Below are 14,098 nucleotides of genomic sequence, written 5' to 3'. Positions count from 1 at the left end.
TTAAAGCTAATTCAAGTTTCTAACACTGAGTAGTTGAATGGATGAAGGAGAGAAATAAACAGATGCTTCTTTCTTGGTGTGTGTCAGGCATTAATTCACCCAATGACTCTGTTTGGTAGATACTGTTTTCCTTGTTTATATAGATGGGGAGAATAGGGTAGTTAAATGATGTGCCCAGGATGACATAGCTACTAAATAGAATCTCCACTCAGGACTGTTTGATTCCAAACAGCTCTTATGTAATATTTCCTCCCAATCTAGGATGTTTCCCCCACATATTACAACTGAATACCACACACGTGATAACACAAATATCCCCTTTTACACACTCAGAATATCGAATAAGAAAAGACATGATTTTATAATCTAGTTCTAACAAGATCGGCCGATATGCATAATAAAACAAGAATGTCTGCCTGGGTCAGAACAGTGTCTTGCTAAATCTGTACCCAGGATAGCTCAAATCAAAGACCTGGTGCCTGGTCTGAGAGCTCGGCTGCTATCTGTGTAACACAGCGAAACTAGGGCAAGTCATTTGTAACCTGTCTGTGACTCAGATGCCTCCATTTTCAAAATGAGTAGATTAGACTTTATGATCCCTAACTTCATTATTGTAATTTGATTTTTGGCAACACACCTTGTCACAGCTTCCAAGTTTTAAGAATCCAAGTGAAAAGTGGTTGCCTTCATAACCTAGAATGATATTGTCACACTGAGAAATATAGCTGGAAAAAGAGTCATTATCCAGAGAGTCTGACGTCACTTCACTTCTTGTATCAGCTGCTAAAGATAAGGAATGGGTGCTCTTCCTAGCTTATTTTTCTTCGGGAAGGTTCCGCACTGCAGACATGATAATGTATACATTGTACGTCCCTAAATTTTCCCCGTGGAAGCTGTAGAGATAGCCATTTCATTGTGTTTCACCTCCTTTCTCCCGACTTATTGAAGGACTCATCTAAACAGGGATACTACTTTGAATTAATCTTTTCATACCCAACATTCGACATCAGATTAATAATTATAATAATAAGCTAACAACAGTAGCTATCATCTTTTGGGTACTTACTACGTGGTAAGTCCTTTACATCTGTTCCCTTTATTTTAAAACAGCTCAATGATAATAGCAGCTACCGTCCATTCTTTACTATGCGTCAGATATCATCCTACACTTTTTACGTGCATTAATGATTTAATCCTCCAATAACCCAATGTGGTAGGTATTATTAAGTCCATTTTGCTAATGGGAAAAATGAGGGACAGAGAAATTAGGGAACCTACCCACGATCCCAGGTGGTAAGTGTCAGGTAGTTGAGATGAGAAGTGACCTAGCCATGACCCTGTGCTAGCTTTCTCTAAGATAGGCATAACTATCTCCATTACACAGGTAGAAACTGAGATGTGATCCAATGTGAGATGTGACCACTGTTAGCTATGTGTCACATAATTAATAATCAGCAAAGATAAAATCTGAACCCAGATGTCTCCCTCCAAAAACCCTGTTTCCTCAAAATTTTCTATCTTTATCTCAGTTTCGTTTGCTGGGAACTCCTTCTCATCTCAATCTTTAAACTTTGAGCTCCCTAGGATTACAAGGATTCATACCCAAGATCTTGATAACATCTATACATTGAAAACTGTCAAATTTATTTTTCCATCCTCTGCCTTTCTTCTGAACTCCAGACAGGTGTCTCCAACTGCCTAGTTGACAGATCTACTTAATATCACAGATATAACTCAAATGTCCCAAATAAACTTTCCTTGCCACGTTCCACTGTTCCTCATCTCAGTCAATGAGCTCAACATCCACTCAGTTGCTCCAGAAGCAAAGCAAGGAAGGGAGCAGATCCCATATCTTGAGGACTTTTTCCAAAAGAGCCACATTTACAGGACTTTTTAAAGACAATATGTTGACATTATAGTTGTTATGACTATGATGAAATGATGAAAGGGGAAGCGAAGTGAAAGCAAGACCACGAGACAAGTAGAGAAGATGCTCAAAAAAGGTGGTACTTTAGGGGCTGGCCAGGTGGTGCGGCAGTTAAATTCACATGCTCCGCTTTGGTGGCCCGGGTTCCTGGTTCGGATCCTGGGTGCGCACCTATGTACCACTTGTCAAGCCATGCGGTGGCAGGCATCCCACATATAAAGTAGAGGAAGATGGGCATGGATGTTAGCTCAGGGCCAGTCTTCCTCAGCAAAAAAAAAACTTTTAAAAAAAGGAGGATTGGCAGCAGACGTTAGCTCAGGGCTAATCTTTCTCAATAAAATTTTTAAAAAAAGATGGTACTTTTGGGGCCAGCCTCATGGCCGAGTGGTTAAATTCATGCATTCTGCTGTGGCGGCCCAGGGTTTCGCCAGTTCAGATCCTGGGCACAGATAAGGCACCGCTCATCAAGCCATGCTGAGGCGGCGTCCACATGCCACAACTAGAAGGACCCACATCTAAAAAATATACAACTATGTACCAGGGAGCTTGGGGAGAAAAAGGAAAAATCAAATCTTTAAAAATATGCTCCCTCCTTTACTAGGCAATGGGACAAGATAAGGAGCTTGTGAGAACTTGATTTTGGAGTTGTTTATCCTTGACACCTCTTCTTGCTTGCCTAACTCTGATTTCATTTTGAAGGTTTCAGTTTCCATAATCTTCCAGCCTAGATAACATTTCCCCCAGTTATCTGCTTTTGTACATCCTATACTTGCCCTTCATGGCACTTTTACAATTATAATTAATTATTCGTATGATTATTTGTTTAACTTCTATCTATTTGCTTAGACTGTAAGCTCCTACAAGTAGGCACCATGTCTGACTTCTTCACTGCTGTATCCCAAAGCACTTAGCAGTGCTGGCATATAGTAAGTACTCAATAAATATTAATTGAATAAATAAATGCCTGTTACTTCCCACTAGATGAATATACGATAGATTGATTTTCAATAAAGCAAAACGAAGTCCTGTTCTACTGTGTTCAGTAGGAGATATGAGTCATTGAGTTATACAATGTTAGAATTGGAAGGACTCTCAAAGAGCACTCAAGATATAAGCAAACAGTTAAAAACATGATCCCCACCCTCAAAAATTTCATCTCTTGGGAGACAAGATAAGCAAAGAAAAAAAATAAATGTCCCATGCCTCTACCTGCTATAGGAATTCAGAAGGTGGAGAGATCAACTTGGTTAAATTCATAAATGATTTCGCAGAACACAAGTGAGAGAGCTGGACTGGTAGTCTCAATCGTGATAGATGGACTTTCTGAGAGTAAGTACTGAGACGGAAAATCAGAAGTTGGAAGAGGAAAATGACTGAAAAAGGATTCAGAGTAGAAACAGGAAGAATAGAAGAGGGCTATCAAAGCTAACAAGAGTGTCATGGCAGCCAGTGGAAGAATTACATGAGAGAGTAGGTGATTGACAAGCCAAAAGGCTGAACACTGTGCACCCTTTAGTCACACCTTTCTAAAAATGGTCAAGTGAGTGTGGTAGGTGTCCTCTAAGATGGTCCTCAAGAATCTCTGCCTCCTGGTATTCACGCTCTTGTGTAATTCTCTCTCCTCAAGCGTAGGCTGGATTTAGTGACTAATTTCACTGAATATACGCAGCAGAGGTGATGTGGTCTTAATACCAATATTAGTTTACAAAAAGGTTGTGGCTTCATCTTGGGTTCTCTCTTTCTCTCTCTGAGGGCAGCCAACTGCCATGTTGTGAACTACCCTTTGGAGAGGCCCACACAGCAAAGAATGGAGGAAGGCTTCTGGGCAATAGCCAATGAGGAACTCAATCTTGCCCCAAACCCATGTGGGTGGAGTGAAAGTTGATCCAGCCCCAGTTGAGCCTGCAGATGAGATCAGAATTTTAACTGACAGTCTGACTACAACCTTGTTAGAGGCCTTAAGCCAGAGGCACTGAGCTAAGCTGTACCCAGATTACTGACCTACAAAAACTGTGGGATAGTATATGTTTGTTGTTTCAAGCCACTACATTGTGGCGTCATTTGTTACACAGCAATAGACAACTAATATGATGATAACCATTATTATTTTAATATTACATGTTGTATACATATACTTACAGAAATACATTTTTATTTCACAACGTTGGGAGGAAAATCATGAGAACAAAGAGAAGACCCTTGGTATTAGCCAGAGGAAAGAAAAGAAATTAAGAAGCAATCATTTTTTAAGGACTTTGTATTAATCAGGAAAGAAATGAGGTTAAGTAACAGCAAAAGAGAAAGGATGTTATTTTTCAGCTGAAAGGATTCATTTGAGTAAATTTCACCTTTTTCTTCTCACCATCCTGGGTCTGAATGGTTGATCCTGTATACTCTACTCTTCTTAACATCTCTAAGAAAAGTGGGCTGTAGTAAGAAAGAAAAATGAAATTAGTCAACTGGTGATAGATAAATTTGGTGTATACTTAAAGTGTAAAAATGCATGTATGTGCCCCATTGTCGTGATAATTTGAGAATACCTTTTAAGAAAAAGTTGCTGGTGGAAGAAATTAGTCTAGCTTCACAAGGATAAATTCTAGTATGCTTAATGCTTTAAAAAATAAAGAACCCAGGAAAATTTCTTTTTTCAAAAATAAAATAGGCCCTTTTCTAGGGCATGGCCGAGTGGTTAAGTTCATGTGCTCTACTTCAGTGGCCTGGGGTTCGCTAGTTCAGATCCTGGGCATGGACCTACACACTGCTCATCAAGCCACACTGTGGTAGCATCCCACATAGAGAACTAGAATGACTTGCGACTAGGATATACAACTATGTAATAGGGCTTTGGGGAGAAAAAAAGGAAAATTGGCAACAGATGTTAGCTCAGGGCCAATCTTCCTTACCAAAAAAAAGGAAAAAAAAAGCCCATTTCAAGCCTGATAAACTGCCTATTCGCATATTTGAACACTTTATTAATGAGATAGAATAAGCTGCAGAAGGGGGGAAAAGTTTTTCCCTCTACCTTCCTAAACTCTCTGACTGGGGCCCTGTGAATTAGACTGACAAAAGACAGACTAACAAGAGAAAAACAAACAGAGCTTATTAACATGTACATAGCACATACAAAGTAAGGAATAACTCAAAAGAGTGGTTAGAACTTGGGCTCGTACAGCATCTTAACCAAAAAACAGTAAATTTGTGAAGTGACAAGACAAAGGACAAGGCTTTAGGCTTTTAGGGGAGGCAAATTCTAGAAGGTAAGTATATGGAGGCACTAATGGAAGATAGGGCTTGTTCTAGCAGTGTTTGTTACGTAGCTTGCTCTGGTGCCTTCTGTGGGCTGATAAGAGTCTGGAGTTGTCTCCAGTGATTAAGAATCATCCTGCCTGTCCTAGTGGGGGTGGAGGACAGAGGTTTTCTTATACCTGCTCCTTTTCAACTGCCTTCAGCTGGTGGCATACCCTGAACCCCTTCACTTGATACCCAGGATATTCCTATTCTCATACTCAGTCATTGCTAATTGCTAGTTAGCACAGACTTGCTCATCAGGCCTCACGCAGGCTCAAGATCATTAAATCCCAGGAATCATGCTGAGGGCCACTACCATGGAGAAGACCTTGCAACAATAACAACAATAAGAAGAAGGTGCACTAATATGTACTGAGTGCTTCCAATATGTCAGATGCTGTTCTAAAGGGATTCACATGTAGTTACACCGACCCTATCAGGCAGGCACTATTATACTTCCCATTTTACAGATAGGGAAACCGAGGCTTAGAGAGTTTGAATAACTTGCCCAAGGTCCAACAGCTAGTAGGCGGTAGCACCAGGATTTGAACACAGTCAACCAGGCTCTAACACCACATATTCAGTGAACAAATGTTTCTGGGGTGTGTGTTGTGTGCCAGGCACTATTCTAGGCACTTAAGATACAACAGTGAGCAAAACCTACAAAGATCTTTGCCCTCTCGGCGCTTCCATTCTGGTCAGGGGAGAAAGATAAAAAAGGATAAACAGATTACATGATATGTTAGGAAATGATACACGTGATGGTAGGGATAACAAGCAGAGCAGGGTAAGTGGCAGCAGAATTATGAGGGGTGATAAGGTTAGTTGCAATTTTAAGAAGGGTTATCAGGGTAGACCTCACTGAGGGGGATAACACTGTTTACTTTTTCCAATTTTCAGTTATAATTCTTAAAATATATTTTAATGTTTAAAATTTAAAATATTTTAAAATGCTGAAAAGTACGGAGAATCGTAAAATGAATACCCATGCTCCCACCCCCCACAATTTGACAAATACTAACCTTTTGAAACATTTCGGAATTTTCTAAAAAACTAAAGCATTGTAGAAATCATCAAAGCCTTGCCTTACTCATCCTATTTCTCACCCTGACCCCAAACAACCAAATTTACTGAAATTAGTATTCATCATACCTATCCATATATTTATACTTTAACTGTATGTGTACATAGTCATAAAAACATATAGACCAGGGGCTGGCCCCGTGGCCGAGCGGTTAAGTTCGCGCGCTCCGCTGCAGGCGGCCCAGTGTTTCGTCGGTTCGAATCCTGGGCGCGGACATGACACTGCTCATCAAACCACGCTGAGGCAGCGTCCCACATGCCACAACTAGAAGAACCCACAATGAAGAATATACAACTATGTACTGGGGGGCTTTGGGGAGAAAAAGGAAAAAAATAAAAATAAAAATAAAAAACATATAGACCAATTTGGCGTATTTTTCAAACTTGTGTGGATATGATTTCTGTCATTTTTTTCCTCTCCACTTTATATTCTCTGGCTCAATTTCTGTGTTGAGTGCCTAGATCTAGTTCATTCATTTTTAATTTCTGTATAGCATTCCATCGTATGAATAAGTGAAACCACATTCTCAACTTCTCATCTAGTGGCTGAATACACAGCCTTTTCCTTTTATATTAAGGTTTAGAATCAAAAACATTTAGAATTTGAAGGAACTTTTTTTTTAAAGATTGGCACCTGAGCCAATCACCTCTTTTTTTAAATATTGGCACCTGTTGACAATCTTCTTTTTTTTTTTTTTTTTTTCTTATTCTCCCCAAATCTCCCCCCAGTACATAGTTGTATATTTTAGTTGTGGGTCCTTCTAGTTGTGGCATGTGGGATGCTGCCTCAACATGGCCTGATGAGCGGTGCTATAGTCCACGCCCAGGATCTGAACCAGCGAAACCCTGGGCTGCTGAAGCAGAGCATGCAAACTTAACCACTCGGCCGCGGGGCCAACCCCTTGAAGGAACTTTAAAGACAGGGTAGAACATGAGGAAACAGAGGTTGTGTCTTCTCAATGTCATATAGTCTCAAGGTCACACAGCCAATCAATGGGAAAGATGGAATTAGAACCTGGTAGCCTGACACCCAGCACAGGGCTCATTTCAACTACTACAGCATTACCTTTTAATTCTAGATATCCATATAGAACTATCTACAGAACTGTCTCTATATAACTCTATATGTCCATATTCTATATAGAAATAATATAGTAGTGAAAAAGAGAAGAAAACATTTACATTTTCCAAGAATAATAAAACTGTCAAACTAAATTATATTGACTATAGTTTTAAAATAGCATTAAGAACCTATTAATGATTATAATTCTTTTTCCGCAGTGGATTTTTTAAAAATTGAATGCTCTTATTTTAATTCATTTATGTCCATGTTTTGTTTTTCTTTGGGAGATAAGAACACCAGATGGTGAGATTGTGACATAGAGAGTCAGATGAAGTTCTCTCTCCGTTTGGTGACCAAGACGGCCCAAGGAAATACAAGGCACAATCTAAAACCTAGTTCTCCCAAAGCCAGTGTGGGGAAGACGATCTCTCCTCTCTCATCACTTGGCTTCCCAGCTGTTGCCTACACGTTCACCTGACAGGGGTGTCTTGACCGCTTATTACTTGCAAAGGACTGTAATTCCAAAATCATTTCTTGGAAGGAAGAAGTGGTTTTGACATCCATGCTTCACCATGCTCAACCCAGAAATTTGGAACTGTGTTGAGAATTCAAGTGATACCATAATAGCATTAATCAAAAGACATTGAATTTGAATATGGTCATTAATTGGGAAAGATTGTTTTGACACTTTTTGAAATCTGTACTTTCTTTTCCTTAGCCAAAACCCAAAAGTCCGTCTCTTTCTTAAATGGAACAGGTGAATGAAATGGAGTGCAAAGTGAACCTGCAGTGTAGGACGTGTCAGGCGCAACTGAGGGGTCTTGTGAATCTGAGATATTCAAGTCTAAACACTTAATCCATTTTTTTTTAAAGATTTACTTTTTCCTTTTTCTCCCCAAAGCCCACCGGTACACAGCTGTATATTCTAGTTGTAGGTCCCTCTGGTTGTGCTATGTGGGACGCTGCCTCAGCATGGCCTGATGAGCGGTGCCATGTCTGCACCCAGGATCCAAACCCGTGAAACCCCAGGCCGCTGAAGCAGAGCGCTTGAACTTAACCACTTGGCCACAGGCTGGCCCCACTTAATCCTTCTATGACATAGTCCTGAGAACTCCTGGAGCTTCATTTGTGGAAAAGCAATGCTAGCAGTCAGGAGTTCCTCATACTCATTGTGTTTTCTGTTATCTTAAAGAACTAGCTAAGCCATATAACCTCTTTCTTGCTAGGAAAAGGTACAATTACCCACTTACTTCCTAGAAGCATTTTAATTGCTAAAGGGTGACAATTCTATAGGGGAAGATGGTTTTGCTTTCACCCTACTGCCTAAAGCGTTGGTGTCTTTGTAGGATGTGCCTGCCACTTCTTGCCTAAGACCTGATTCCCGCCTCACTGCCTGTGAATAGGGGATTGGATGGGTACCACTTCAAATATTACTTTTCCTGCACATAAAACTTTATCCCTTCAGAACTTATGCCATCTGGTTCTATTTCTCTCAATCATCCTCCGCGCTATCTCTCTCAAATCTCCTGGTCACTTTATTCAGACTTTGGATCTGAGCCACAGTCTTCTTCATAAACACTTTTTTTTTTTTAAACTCCGTTTGACTTCCACAGATTGTGGCATTAACAACATAGTTTGTTTTTATTTATTCATTCATTCAGCCATGCTCCCATCTAATTTTTTTTTGAGATAGTTTCTTTTTTAGAGCAGTTTTAACTTCACAGCAAATTGAGAGGAAGGTACGATGATTTCCCATATACTCCCTACTCCCACATGTGCACAGCCTCTCCCACTAGCAACATCTCCCACCAGATGGTACATTTGTTACAATCAACGAACCTACTTGACACATTGTTATCACCCAAAGTCCACGGTTCACTCTGGTGTTGTACGTTTTATGGGTTTGGACAAACACACAGTGACATATGTCCACCATTATAGTGTCATACAGAGTATTTTTGCTACCCTTAAAATCCTCTGTGCTCTGCCTATTCAGCTCTCCCTCCTTCCAACCCCTGGCAACCACTGATCTTTTTACTGTCTTCATAGTTTTACCTTTTCCAGAATGTCATATAGTTGGACTCATACAGTATGTAGCCTTTTCAGATTGGCTTCTTTCACTTAATAATAGGCATTTACATTTCCTCCATGTCTCTTCATGGCTTGATAGCTCATTTCTCTGCAGTGCTAAATAATATTCCATTGTGTGCATGCACTGCAGTTCATTTACCCATTTACCTATCAAAGGAGATCTTGCTTGCTTCCAAGTTTTGGCAACTATAAATAAAGTTGCTGTAAACAACCATGTGCCAGTTTTTGAATGGCCATAAGTTTTCAACTCCAAGGAGTGTGATTGCTGGATCATATGTTAAGAGTACGTTTTTGTTTTGAAGAAACTGCCAAACTCTCTTCCAAAGTGGCTGTACCATTTTGCATTCCCTCCAGCAACTTATGAGAGTTCCTATTGCTCCACATCTTCCCCAGAATTTGTATTGTCAGTGTTATGTATTTTCACCATTCTAATAGGTGTATGGTCGTATCTCATTGTTTTAATTTGCATTTTTCTGATGATATATAATGTGGAGCATCTTCTCATATGCCTATTTGCCATCTGTATTTCTTCTTTGATGAGGTGTCTGTTAAGATCTTTGGCCCATTTTAAAAATCAGGTTGTTCACTTTCTTATTGTTGAATTTTAAGAGTTCTTTGTATAGCTGGGATACCAGTCCCCTTTATCAGGTAGGTCTTTTTTTTTAAGACTTTATATTTTTAGAGCAGTTTTGGGTTCACAGCAAAATTGAGGGGAAGGTACAGAGATTTCTCATAGACCCCCTGCCCCCACACACGCATAACCTCCCCTATTATCAACATCCCTATTAGAGTGGTACATTTGTTACAATTGTTGAATCTACATTGACACATCATCACCCAAAGTCCGTGGTTTACATTGGGGTTCACTCTGGTGTTGTACATTCTATGGCTTTGGACATATGTATAATGACATGTATCCATCATTATGATCAGATATGTCTTTCACAAATGTTTTCTCCCAGTCTGTGCCTTGTCTTCTCATTCTCTTGATGGTGCCATCCATTTAATTTTTCTTTTCTTTTCTTTTTTTTTTCCTTTTTCTCCCAAAGCCCCCCGGTACATAGTTGTATATTCTTCGTTGTGGGTCCTTCTAGTTGTGGCATGTGGGACGCTGCCTCAGCGTGGTTTGATGAGCAGTGCCATGTCCGCGCCCAGGATTCGAACCAAGGAAACACTGGGCCGCCGGCAGCGGAGCACGAGAACTTAACCACTCGGCCACGGGGCCAGCCCCCCATCCATTTAATTTTTAATGTGTTACTATGTATCAATCATTATTTGGGAAATTAAAATACAAACATGAATAAAGCACTATTCCTGGCCTCAAGGAGTTCACAATCTAGTGAGAAAGACAGGCAGAAAATGATAATGACAAAATTGTACGAAAAGCCCACCATTTTCCTAGGCTATTTCATTGTCCATGTAGAAGACCCCATCCTGCAGCCTAATCTCATTGGACCTTAACTTTAGCTCTGACAATTTTTTTTTTTTCCTGAGGAAGATTAGTCCTGAGCTAACATCTGTGCCAATCCTCCTCTATGTTTGTATGTGGGTCACTGTCATAGCATGGCCACTGACAAGTGGTGTAGGTCTGCGCCCAGAACCGAACCCCGGCCTCCGAAGCAGAGCATGGAACTTAACCACTAGGCCACGAGGTGGGGGCTGGGGGTGGCCCTAGCTCTGACAATTTTAACCTCCACCCCACTGCAGCAAGCCCCTCCAGTGACCATGCCCTGGTGCAGGACTGACAGGCAATTATCCCGTTTCTAAAATCTCAAATGCTAACACACCATTCACTGACAACTTCCAATCCTTTAGCCCTCTCCTCTGTAGTGTTACTAAATTTTCCACGTCTAATTGCTTTTCACTCCATTCTATCCCTTTCTTACAGGCTCCTCCTCCCTTAATTTTTACTTTCTCCCTCAATGTTGCCTAAAGAAAAAAAAAAGGAGGATATTGACTTTCTGGTTCCTTCATATGACCTTTTCTTCTTGCGTCCCTTGGTCTCAGTCCCAGCCACTGTCTGTGCAGCTTATAGCTCTTTTTTCCTTTCTCTGTGATAACCTACATCATGTCTGTGTGGTCGTGCTCTGCAGCTTCCAGCAGAGGGGTGGTGGGCGCAGGATATAGAGAAATATAAAGTTTTGTACCAGAAAGCCGGTAAGCCGCCGCTCAGCACTACCTCTTTCCCAAATCCAGGGCTGCGTTCAGTCTCTAGGACCACGCGAGTCCAGCCGGCTCCAGGGGCGTGGCTTCCCTCGTGGGCCGCTGGCCTGGATTGGCGCAGAGGGGCCGGCCCCGGCCAATCAGGCGCGGGGGCGTTGTCCCGGGGCGGGGCTCCCGCCTCCTGCCTCCCGCCTCCCGCGTGGCGAGTGCTTAGGTTCCCCCGCAGCCCCGGCAGCTGCTGACCCTCGTCCTCCGGGCCAGGGGATCAGGCGGGACATGGCCTCGGCCACTGTGGCAGCAGCAAGAAGGAGCCTCGGCCGGGCCCCTCGGCTACTCCTCCAGCGCGGTTACCAGACGGAGAAGGGTGTCTACGGCTACCGGCCGAGGAAGCCCGAGAGCTGGGAGCCCCGGGGCGGCCTGGCGCGCCCCCCAGGTCCGGAATGGGGCCCGGGCGGTGGGCGTGGGGGCTGGGGAGGCAGGGGGCCTCCCTGCCGGGCCTGCGGTGGGGTTTTGTTGGGGTGTAGGTCGGGCTTCAGGGGGCCTGCAGTGCGCGTGCAGTCTGGTGGGGAGGAGGGGGAGGTAAGGGGGCGGAGGGGGCCAGGCGTGGGTGTTGTCAGTGTCTGGGTCACTCTCTGTCCAGCCTCGGTAGGTGGGGAACCCTGAGGTCTGGGTGTCAGCGTGGGTTCCACGCTTGAGTGATCTGTCTTTCGAGTAGTGACTGGTTTTGTGAGGTCTTTTTTCTATTCCTTGGTTGTAAACATGTGGGAACTTAGTTCTTTGCGGAGGCGGAGCTGCGGGGAAAGAAAAGTTCAAAGATCTCCCAGCTCCTGGAGTTTAACAAGATACATTTCCAGGGCCATCTCCAAGGCTCCTGCGAGCTGGATGTATGGGGATCACGACTGTGCTGCTGCGGTGAAGAGGGCAGCTAGTTGATCTTGGACCACAGCACAGTATTTATTGTTTATCTCCTCGACCTAAGTAGCCTCTTACTTTAATTTCAGAGTTTAAAACTCTTTGCTGAACTTGGAACCATGTTACTAGTGGTTTTAATGGATTAGGAGACACGAATATCAGTTTTTGGAACCTCTCTTGCATGCTCCTATGCAAGAGACTAATTTTGAGTATTTGGTTTATGCTCCAAAGTTATTGTATCTTTATTCATCCTCACAGGACAAAAGATAAATACAGATAGATTATTAGAAGAAAATCATTTGGTGTCGTTGATCTGGTTATTAGTTAACAATGAAGGTCCCCTTCATGATCTAAGGACCTGACATTTGAATCTTACATCACACACTGAAACCTCAGTATTTTGCTCTTGACCTCAGGGAGCATTTAGAATAAACCTGATTTCTCTCGCTTGAATGCAATGGGATTTTCTTAGAGAAGGCATTTTGGCCAACCAGATTGTTAATCTCTTGAGGGTAGGACGATAGGTATCTTATTTCACTCTGCAAATTGAGTGTCAAGAATTTTATGTCAGGGGCTGCCCTGAGGCCAAGTGGTTAGGTTCCTGTGCTCTGCTTTGGTGGCCCAGGGTTTTGCCAGTTAGGATCCTGGGTGTGGACCTAGCACCACTCATCAAGCCATGCTGAGGCGGCTCCCACATTGCACAACCAGAAGGACCTACAATTAGAATATAAAACTATGTACTGGAGGGCTTTGGGGAGAAGAAGAAGGAAAAAAATGAAGATTGGCAACAGATGTTAGCTCAGGTGCCAGTCTTTAAAAAAAACAAAGAATTTTATGTCAATTGTTTTCAAATATGTGCACTGAAATCACTTTGAATGATGTTTAAAATGCCAGTTCCTAGGCCTCCCTCCCTCCCACGCCCTCCCCTCTGGGTTCTAAGTCGGTGAGCTGAGATGAGGTTCAGGAGTATGTATTCTCATCAGGCATCCCAGGTGATTCTCTAGCAGGAATTGCACGGCCACCTGTGGCCAAATACTGTTACAGTCAGAAGGGATATGTGTGCAGGACGTGTTTGACAATCCCTTCTTCATTTAGGATCATGTTAGCATGATCTCAATGCACAATTTTATTGTGATCTCATTTGAGGTTTTCCCTTACAATCGGGTCTCTATTTGATTCCTATTAACAGCCTGGCAGCTGAGAATTAAGCCTTGCCTTGGAAAAACCTGGGCTGGTGGTTCTTAACTGGAAGACTATATCTGAATCATCTTAGGAGCTTTGGGCCAGTGTGGTTTAAAAAATATCTCTGGGGGCTGGCCCCATAGCGTAGTAAAGTTCAGCACGCCCTACTTCACTGGCCCAGGGTTTGCAGGTTCAGATCCCAGGTGGAGACCTACGCCACTCATCAAGCCATGCTGTGGGAGCACCCACATACAAAATAGAGGAAAATGGGCACAGACGTTAGCTCAGGGCTACTCTTCCTCAAGCAAAAAGAAGAAGATTGGCAACAGGTGTTAGCTTGCGGCGACTCTTCCTACAGACACACACACAAAAATCTCTGGAGTTGATTT

At 42.5% G+C, this 14,098-nt stretch overlaps 1 protein-coding gene across 1 annotated transcript in view; it reads left to right on the top strand.

The window, feature by feature from the left end:
- Positions 1 to 11,809: 11,809 nt before the first annotated feature.
- Positions 11,810 to 14,098, top strand: part of DHTKD1 (dehydrogenase E1 and transketolase domain containing 1) — a 45,449-nt gene continuing 43,160 nt past the window's right edge. The window contains exon 1 of the mRNA XM_046679694.1: positions 11,810 to 12,048. Coding sequence (XP_046535650.1) covers positions 11,892 to 12,048 — 157 coding nt within the window. The 5' untranslated portion in view covers positions 11,810 to 11,891. The remainder of the gene's footprint in view (positions 12,049 to 14,098) is intronic.

Source organism: Equus quagga, chromosome 12, assembly GCF_021613505.1.
Source record: "Equus quagga isolate Etosha38 chromosome 12, UCLA_HA_Equagga_1.0, whole genome shotgun sequence".
NCBI lineage: Eukaryota > Metazoa > Chordata > Mammalia > Perissodactyla > Equidae > Equus > Equus quagga.
The sequence above is the reverse complement of the archived record's forward strand: the minus strand, read 5'-3'. Positions and strand labels throughout refer to the sequence as shown.